At 37.0% G+C, this 9788-nt stretch overlaps 1 protein-coding gene across 4 annotated transcripts; it reads left to right on the top strand.

The window, feature by feature from the left end:
- Window positions 1-9788, top strand: LOC127425303 (protein FAM133-like). Of its 4 annotated transcripts, none has more exons than XM_051671134.1 (11): window positions 1-160; window positions 715-812; window positions 910-988; window positions 1091-1186; window positions 1274-1306; window positions 1514-1585; window positions 1706-1801; window positions 2509-2562; window positions 8658-8741; window positions 9114-9164; window positions 9365-9764. In XM_051671134.1, exons 1-11 carry the CDS (start codon window positions 137-139, stop codon window positions 9449-9451), a joined length of 774 nt encoding a protein of 257 aa, XP_051527094.1. In that variant the 5' UTR covers window positions 1-136; the 3' UTR covers window positions 9452-9764. The 4 variants fall into 4 exon arrangements, with proteins under 4 accessions (XP_051527094.1, XP_051527093.1, XP_051527095.1 ...); XM_051671133.1 differs by having other exon boundaries at window positions 1514-1597; window positions 9365-9763; XM_051671135.1 differs by lacking the exon at window positions 9114-9164 and having other exon boundaries at window positions 1514-1597; window positions 9365-9788.

Genomic DNA, 9788 nt, shown 5'->3' on the forward strand with positions numbered 1-9788 from the left:
CATGTTGCTGAGGAAACACAGGGTGGCAAATTCAGGAATTTGTGTACTAAGAAGCTACCGCAAGCGACTGAGACATGTAAACTAAAGGCGGATTTTCTTGATGTTGGCCTACAGGAGTTAGGCAAGATATACAGAAATGGGGAAGCGAGATAACAGAGTGGTAAGTGAAGACTGAATTGGAGAACTCATGTTTCCCAGATATTTCAAAAGGACAGAAGAAAATGAGCCAAAGAGACCTTTAGGCCGCAATGCTAACGCGTCAAAACACTGAGCCAAACATTAGCCACGTTCACTTACATAATGAATGAATGAATGAACAAGCCCACAGAGCGTTAAAATATATTATGTTTTCTGTTTTAATCCTGAAACAAACAGTTGTGAGACGTGGCTAACGTTTAGCATGTCGTACGTGTGTGTGGTTGTCAGGCTCAGACATGCTAACTCAACTAGCACACCTAGCTCTCCCTTATATTAACGCTTTGCTGCTCCATTTCTTATTGGTCATATGAAATGCATCCAATTATTATGCTATGCATATATACCTGTTTCTTAACCAAAGTAAGATTAAAAGGATCTGTTGGTAGCCAGCTGTTAGTTTAGCATTCATTAAATAAAACATTGATGCTTTTGGTTGTGTTTGTTAAGCCTGTCTGTTGTGATCATTAGGGGTGTGTTGTCTGGATTATGGATGTTAATTATGTAATTGTGTTTCAGGCTTACGTAAACCCGATAGCTGCTGCCAGAGCCCGAGGACCTGCACCCAGCTCTGGTCCCACCATTCAGGATTATCTCAGCAGACCAAGACCATCATGGTGTGGAGAAATGAATATGATAAAAGATCAGTAATGGTTTTATGTGATTTTGTGAGCCTGTTTGTTTATATGTATGTCTATTTGGTTGGTGTATAAGGGAGGAGGTAAAAGAACAGCTGGAAAAGAAAAAGAAGGGCTCCAGAGCCCTGGCTGATTTTGAGGACAAAATGAATGAGGTATAGTTATGTTTTGGATCATTTTGCCTATCAGTATTGTTATTTGATATGTTAGTGGTGTTCATGTATGTTGTCACTTTTTTTTATTTATTTTTTAACCAGCGGTGGAAGAAGGAATTGGAGAAAAACAGAGAGAAAGTACTGGGTGCAGGTGACAAGAAAGAAAAAGAGAAAGAAAAGGAGAAGGACAAGAAAGAGGTAAAAGTTTGCATAGTGAGCTGGTTTGTTACATGTAAAACAAAAACTTGCCTTTGATTCCATGATATTGATCTTTGTCTGTTCCAGAAAAAGAAGAAGGAGAGAAAAAAGTCCAGCAGGGTGAGGAGAGTTATCCATTTTTATATCTTGAGCAGTTTGGCACATCTTTCTCTGCTTTTCAGTGTGTTTGCAAATAATGTTAGAGGGTTTAAAGGGATTTGCCTTTGGAGTATTCAGCTTTAATCTGGCCTTTAATCTTCTGATGGCAAGATTGGTTTTAAATGGCTTAAAATCTAACAAACTCTGCTTTTGTTGTGTTTGGTCAAGCATTCCTCATCTTCCTCTTCCTCATCGAGTTCTGATTCCTCTTCCAGTTCCTCCTCAGAATCTGAAGATAATGTAAGTCATGATGTAAGTATGTTCTTGCTACTTGTAGGTTCACTTATTCACATGTATTGTTAATAAGACCACGCATTTTCACTTAATGTTCTTTGTTCTACTTTTGGTTTTTCTTTTCAGGATGAGAAGAAAACCATGAAAAAGAAGAAAAAGAGGAAAAAATCATCCAGGAAACCATCTGATGAGTTTGAATCAGAGTCAGAAACTGATAGCAGGGTATTGGTGGTTGTTTACATCTGCAGTGAAAAACATGAAATAGTTATCTGACTATCTACAGCAGATTGGAAACTTGAATGTGCTCCGCTTTTGCAGGCCATGAATATTTATTTCCACTGCTGAATTAAAGGGGTCATGACATGCCTTTTTATTATTATTTTAATATGTTCCTTGAGGTTCGCTTATAATATACGTAACGTTTTTTTGCACAGAAAACAGTTGTGAACAGTAAAACACGATCCACCCTCATTCTGACACTCTCCCAGAAACACTTGACAGTACACGGCCACTGTAATGTTTGGCTCTCTGCTCTTGACTGACCTGCTCTCTCTACTTGTCATCTCACTGCTCACAGTTGCTGGGTGGGCTACAGAAGTGATAAGGTAAAGTAGGTGACGATGTGTTGTTGTGGAGGCGGTCAGATGTAAATGTCTACCACAGTGTGACATCACTATAAGGAGAAAGTAGAGAACGAGTCGTTTTGGCAGCTTGGTTTCAACAAAAGCTCTTTTTGCAGCGAGGAGGAAGTTTTGAGTTCTGAAGCATACAGTATGATTTATAGTACAATGACATTTTCTATGTCAAAAGATCAAGGAAATTAGGATTCCTCATGTCATGACCCCTTTAAATAAACAAAATGCCTAGTAAGAAGTAACTGCTAGTAAGAGACTTTTGTGAGTGGGACTGAATCTTGATGTCATCTCTAGGAGTCATCCAAGAAAAAGAGGAAGAAACTCAGGGAGGATGGAGAGAAAGATAAGGTACTCAACACTAATTAAAAAGCAATTAATTCCAGGTTCAATACAAGTTAAGCTCAATGGACAGGCTCTCAAATAAAAATTCAAAATTAGAATATTGCCAAGCACTGATGACGACTTACATTCTTGAGCTAAAACAGACTCAGTACAACTAATAAAACAGAACGTGGCTGTCTTGAGACGCATTGTAAAGGTTAAATTACCTTTTAAATTGACACAGCAGGGTTAAAAAAATGCATCGCTCCTGCAGGAGACGCTAAAAAAACACAAAGACGTCCATCTAGCACATGACTACATGAAAAAGACGGACGTGTTTGGCCCCCATTGGTGAATGGCCCCATAGGTGGAGGTATTTGGTGGTTGTGTCTTGACTATGCCTCGTTCTCTTATTAGCATCTCACTGTATAAGTATTAGGTACTTACATACAACTGTATTAAATGAAAAACACTGTGGTAGTGCTGGTGTTATGATCAACTGGGGATCCTGTTAACTGGGGATGTGCGTGTGCACGTAAATAATTTTACTTGCCTTTTCAGCAGATTCGTTCAATGTGAATTGTCAATGAGTAAAAAAACATTTAAAAAAATGTTGGTATCATTATTAAACAGAATTGTTTCATCGATGTTGGTTCTAATGAATTTGACAGTTTAAGAGCGTTTTAATGGTTTCACAGGGTAACATCTGGTTTCCCATGTTGACATGGGACATTGATTTGAATGGGAACTGGCGATTACACTTGTCAGAGCAGTAAATTGCAAGTGGAACTCTTTTATATATAACACTAAAGCATCATAGGCTGATGTGTGTCAATAATATATTTTCAATTGCTTTTAATTTTCTTCTTTATACTGAATAATGGCTTAATTAACCATGATAGTTTGAGTAACTTTCTCCTACCATTGAAAATGAACAAAGTGATCCACTAATTAGAGCTGGTATGCTGGTTCAGCGGTAAGTCACGCTGATACATCACTCAGCGACCTGAGTTCAAATCCTGGTTCATCAAATGCAATTGTATCTTTACTGCAGGTTATGATATACTTTTATTAGGTCTATTGAAAACTATTTTGTAAAACACAGACACAATTCATTATATTGTTTTAAACAAATCTATAAAAATTTCAACTGAATCTGACCGCCAGTAATCACAGTATAACCTACTGATTTTTCTGAGAATGGTTGACTTACTGAGAAGAAAGTTATGAACTACGCTGTCTATAGTTTACAGACTTTTTTTTTTTAATTGTCAAACTATTTATTTAAGATAAAATCTTAATATCTTAAAAAAATGGCAAAAAAAAATAAAAAAAATGAAATCATTGTTTCTGAAGAACTTTCTCATGCTTTCTCAGAGTATCATTTATCATTAGTCAATTTGGCCTTTGTACATGCTCTCCAGTCTCCACACAAAAACAAAATTGCACTTCTGAAAGATTATGTTTTGGCAGTGTCCTGGGTAATCATAAATATACAACATTGTCATGCACAGAACCTTTGAAAAGTAAAGGATATTATTATATCAGTTTAATTAAAATGACAGCTGGTTACTGGGGAATTGATCCCAGGTCTATTTGTATGGTTACGATCACGCTACCGCTATAATAATAATTGTATTTATTTATCACATGTTATACATTTGCACATATACAGTGAAATTCTTTTTTTTCCCACATATCCCAGCTAAGCTGGGGTCAGAGTGCAGGGTCAGCCATAATACAGCACCCCTGGAGCAGATAGGGTCAAGGGCCTTGCTCAAGGGCCCAATAGTGGCATCTTGGCAGTGCTGGGGCTCAAACCCCTGACCTTCTGATCAGTAATCCAGAGCCTTAACCGCTGAGCCACCACTGCTAGACCAACCAGCTTTTTTCAGAATTTTCTTAAACTTATAAAACTATTATTATTGTTTTAATAAATGGAAGTAATTTAAGAGCATATGCCTATTATTGACACATTTCAGCCTATGATGCTTTAGTGTTGCAAATTAAAGAGATCCACTTACAATTTACTGCTCTGACAAGTGTAATCTCCAGTTCCCATTCAAACCAATGTCCCACGTTAACATGGAAAGCCAGATGTTACCCTGTGAAAACGTTAAAATTGTGTCAAATTTATTAGAACAGACATCGATGAAACAAAGCGGATTAATAATGACATTTTTTAACCAACATTTTTTAATGTGCAAAATGTATTTTCTTTACTCATTGTCAATTTACATTGAACGAATCTGCTAAAAAGGCAAGTAACATTATTCACATGCATGCGCACATCCCCAGTTAACATGATCCCCAGCTGATGCATAACGGTATTATGAAACTTGTCCGTGGTAGTACTATGGACTACTGTGCAAACATTAAGTTAACATAAAACCATCTATTGAAGTGTTTCTTTTCTTGTTTTACTATTTTTAGTTAATTATTGAAAATATGAAGTGGCTAAATCTTCATAATTTTACGCACATTTGTTAACAGCCAGATATGTTCTTTGTAGTGCTGTCAGTCGATTAAAATTTTTCAATCACGATTAACCGCATAATTTTTTGTAGTTAATCGCGATTAATTGCAGATTTTAAAATTGCTGAAATTTGACACTATATATAATTGTCAAAATTCATTTATTTATTTAACATGTTAATTCTGACAGCTCTAGTTCTTTGCAATGTACAATCACTACAACATGGTGCTGATTGGATAATATTGATTTGTTGTGCCCTCTTGTGGATGTGGGAGACAACTTCAATTTAAAAATTTGATGTCTTGTGAATTTTCCTTCCTACCTGCAATAGTGTAATTACAATTTTATTATAATTCTGATTTTGGTAAAATTTCAGTGGCACTGAGCATTGTCCTGCTGGAAAAACAAATCCTCAGAGGGGAACATTGTCAGAGCAGAAGGAAGACTAAACTGTCCAATTCCAGCCTTGCTGAAGCACCCCCAGATCATCAGCGATCCTCCACCAGATTTCACAGTGGGTGTGAGACACTGTGACTTGAAGGCCTCTCCAGGTCTCCGTCTAACCATTAGATGACCAGGGGGAGGATCAGTGATGAGGTGCTTCAGCAAGGCTGGAATTGGGCAGATTTGTCTTTGTGAAGGACGTATGAATCAAGCCACGTACAAGGTTATCCTGGAAGAAAACTTGCTTGCTTCTGCTCTGACAATGTTCCCCAACTCTGAGGATTGGTTTTTGCAGCAGGAGTGGCATAAAGTCACCCAACAGCAATGTAAACGACTGGTAGAGGACATGCCAAGATGCATGAAAGCTGTGATTAAAAATCAGGGTTATTGCACTAAATATTGATGTCTGAACTCTTCCTAAGCTAAAACATTATTGTGTTTAAAAATGAATATGAACTTGTTTTCTTTGCATTATTCAAGGTCTGAAAACACTGCATCTTTTTTATTTTGACCAGTTGTCATTTTCTGCAAATAAATGCTCTAAATGACAATATTTTTATTTGGAATTTGGGAGACATGTTGTCAGTAGTTTAAAGAAAAACACAACAATTTTCATTTTGCTCAAACACATACCTATAAGTAGTAAATCCAGAGAAACTGACAATTTTGCAGTGGTCTCAATTTTTTTTCCAGAGCTGTGTATATATATATATATATATATATATATATATATATATATATATATATATCACACACACACAGTTGAAGTCAGAAGTTTACATACACCTTAGCCAAATACACTTAAACTCAGTTTTTCACAATTCCTGTCATTTAATCATAGAAAACATTCCTTGTCTTAGGTCAGTTAGGATCACTACTATATTTTAATGAAAGTAAAATGTCAGAATAATAATGGAGAGAATGATTTATTTCAGCTTTTATTTCTTTCATCACATTCTCAGTGGGTCAGAAGTTTACATACTATTTGGTAGCATTGCCTTTAAATTGTTTAACTTGGGTCAAACATTTTGGGTAGCCTTCCACAAGCTTCTCACAATAAGTTGCTGGAATTTTGGCCCATTCCTTCAGACAGTACTTGTGTAACCAAGTCAGGTTTGTAGGCCTCCTTGCTCACACATTCTTTTTCAGTTCTGCCCACAAATTATCTATCGGATTGATGTTAGGGCTTTGTGATGGCCACTCCAGTACCTTGACTTTGTTGTCCTAAAGCCATCCTTGCTGTCCTTGCTGAGCAGCCTTGCAGGTTATGTCGATATAGGACTCGTTTTACTGTGGATATAGATACTTGTCTACCTGTTTCCTCCAGCATCTTTACAAGGTCTTTTGCTGTTGTTCTGGGATTGATTTGCACTTTTCGCACCAAACTACATTAATCTCTAGAAGACAGAATGCGTCTCCTTCCTGAGCAGTACAATGGCTGCGTGATCCCATGGTGCTTATTCTTGTGCACTATTGTTTGTACAGATGAGCGTGGTACCTTCAGGCATTTGGAAATTACACCCAAGGATGAACCAGACTTTTGGAGGTCCACAATTGTTTTTCTGAGGTCTTGGCTGATTTCTTTTGATTTTCCCATGATGTCAAGCAAAGAGGCACTGAGTTTGAAGGTAGGCCTTAAAGTACATCCACAGGTACTTACATTAGCCAATTAGCCTATCAGAAGTTAATTGCCAAAAGGATTGACATAATTTTCTGGAATTTTCCAAGCTGCCTAAAGGCACAGTTAACATAGTGTATGTAAACTTCTGACCCACTGGAATTGTGATAGTTAAAAGTGAAACGATCTGTCTGTAAAGAATTGTTGGAAAAATTACTCGTGTCATGCACAAAGTAGATGTCCTAAACGACTTGCCAAAACTATAGTTTGCTAAAATGAAATCTGTGGAGTGGTTAAAAAAATTAGTTTATTTACTTCAACCATATATACTGTACATACATGCATAGATAGATGGATATTTTTTTCAGCTGATGAACATTTCTTCATCCTGTGTTGATGTAATGAAATGAGCATGCATCCCGTCATCATCAAAACACCAGGTAGCCCCGCGATTGCTGTGGTTCCCTGTGAATGCCCCCTTTTTTCTCTGCAGTGAGTGCACATCCGCTGGAAAAAGTACGCTATGAATTGTCGGACGCTGTGTGGTCTGGAGAGGGTATATATAGTTTGATAGATTATTCTCCTGATGAATGACAGAAATTCCCAATTCATCCACGCTACACAGTTTCATTTTGATGTGGCCAGCGAGTGCAGAGTTGTCTAAACCTTTACCTCCAGTTTAACTGGGTTGTTTCAGTTTGTGGGAGAGGTAAATGCATCTGTAAGTTTACAATATTGAAAACACCCTCACGATTCAGGCAATATCTTTTTTTAAAGGTCAGTGTTAACATTATAATATTATAGTATTATATTGTTAAAATGCATTGACTCAATTGTGATTCAGGCGATACCTTTTTAAACAGTGAAAGTCATAATAATATTCTAATATATTGTTTTTAATGTGGATTGACGTCAGCAGTCATGCTTCAGATGGTTTATGAGTCACTCTTAGGGAGTTAGAAGTCCTCATCACGATACTGTTGTGGGTTTAGGAGCTACTTTTAGCATTAAAATGCATAATGAATTATTCTTAGATTTGAAATTTTAAACTTTACAAGTCCTAGAATTAGGAGTGACGCCCTTAATTTTTAAGAGTTGCTCCTAAATGTTCACGTTAGGTGCTACTTTTAGCCTTAAGATGTTTTGTGAATATGGGCCCTGATTTTAGTGTGACAAAATCTTTGAAAATTTATATTCAATTTTACAACTTTGTTGCCATGACAACGTAACACTGTAAACCCTAAAAGGATGATTTAAACAACTTTACAGCTAAAATAATATAAAAGTTTTCAAGGAAGAATTAATATGTCTTTTATAAGCTTCAAATTTCTGCCTTCAAACCCAAAAATTAAAGTGCCTCACTGTAACCTCAGTTTTTGCTTTCTTTAAAGAAAAGGAGGGATAAATCCAAATAAATTTTTGTGGTAATCATCATTGTCACAAATGCTGTCGATTGAGCGTAACTTGTATTGAACCCGGAATATTTCTTTAAGTAAAGAAAAAAATGTATTTTATTGGTCTGTTTATTGGTCTTTATGTTTGAATGTATCATAATCTCATACATGATTTGTTTTTGCTTCAAAGGATGAAAAAGACAGTCGAAGGAAGAGGAAAGCTGAGAAGAGTCACTCTGGGTCCTCCGATGAACCCTCAGATATAGACAGAGATGTAAGAGTGTATTCAAACCCGGTGACCCTAAAGGGGATCTGTGTAATTGACAATATTAAAATCCTTTGGCTGTGTTGTCAGCGCGAGTGCTATGACATATGAAGCTGTGATTCTCATAGGAGATTCATGTTCAATTCCAGCCCAGGTCATAAAATGTGGCCAAAAATCCTGTTTGCCGACCAAAGGCAGACTGGCAGCGTTTGAGACCTTGTTTGAAAACAGTCATTTTTGCAATTCTGTTTGATCACACTAGTATTTCAGAAACTACACACCATTTCAACTGTTTATCATTTTTAGTGCAACAAATACCAAATGATATTCAAAACCCATTTTAAATTTGTTTTTTTTTTTTTTTTTTTTTTTTTTTTTAAGGCTGAGTCCAAAAAGAAGAAACTCGGTAGTGAAGAAAAGGAGAAAATTACAGTGAGTCTTTTTATGTCCTAGTTAAAGGGGCTTCTCTGTTATTCAGAATTATTTTCTGACAATATGAGGGCCGAAATGACTGAGCTGTGCTACAAGCATCACTTCCAGAAATGAATTGTGAAGTTGATTTGCAAAACAGAACTTAATAAGGGCTATTCATCACAGAATGAATTAGAGCAACATTGTCTTTATGTTTACAGGACAAATCCAAGAAGAAAAAGAAAAAGAAGAAGCATAAGAAGCACAGCAAAAAGAAAAAGAAGACTTCTGGATCCGAGTTGGACTAAAGGGCTTGTGTGGGGTTCTGCACACCAGGCAGCTGGAATACTGAGTGGGAATAGAGACGGAATTCTTGCCAGACTGTGGGGAAAACCCATTAGATATCTGTACAAGTGACTCTTAAAGCGTGTGCTTCTTAGCACCGTGTGGCTGTGTGGCCAACCTGGATGAGAGGATCATGTGGAGGGGGAGTTGAAAGGGGGCATGGGGTTCATTAGGGCAGGTTTGTGTGTGTGTGTGTGTGTGTGTGTGTGTGTGTGTGTGTGTGTGTGTGTGTGTGTTTTTTTTTTTTTTTAAGCAGATGATTCTCAGTCCAAATAAAGGTCATGTACACCACTGGTGGCC

The sequence above is a fragment of the Myxocyprinus asiaticus genome, chromosome 34 (genome assembly GCF_019703515.2).
Source record: "Myxocyprinus asiaticus isolate MX2 ecotype Aquarium Trade chromosome 34, UBuf_Myxa_2, whole genome shotgun sequence".
Lineage (NCBI taxonomy): Eukaryota > Metazoa > Chordata > Actinopteri > Cypriniformes > Catostomidae > Myxocyprinus > Myxocyprinus asiaticus.

What these genes read in the sequence shown, in the direction of transcription:
- LOC127425303 (XM_051671133.1), top strand. Translation starts at nt 137, where the DNA reads ATGGGGAAGCGAGATAACAGAGTG. An exon ending in AGGATGGAGAGAAAGATAAG is followed by an intron (nt 2,563 to 8,657) that starts GTACTCAACACT and finishes TTTGCTTCAAAG; the next exon opens with GATGAAAAAGACAGTCGAAG. An exon ending in CCTCAGATATAGACAGAGAT is followed by an intron (nt 8,742 to 9,113) that starts GTAAGAGTGTAT and finishes TTTTTTTTTAAG; the next exon opens with GCTGAGTCCAAAAAGAAGAA.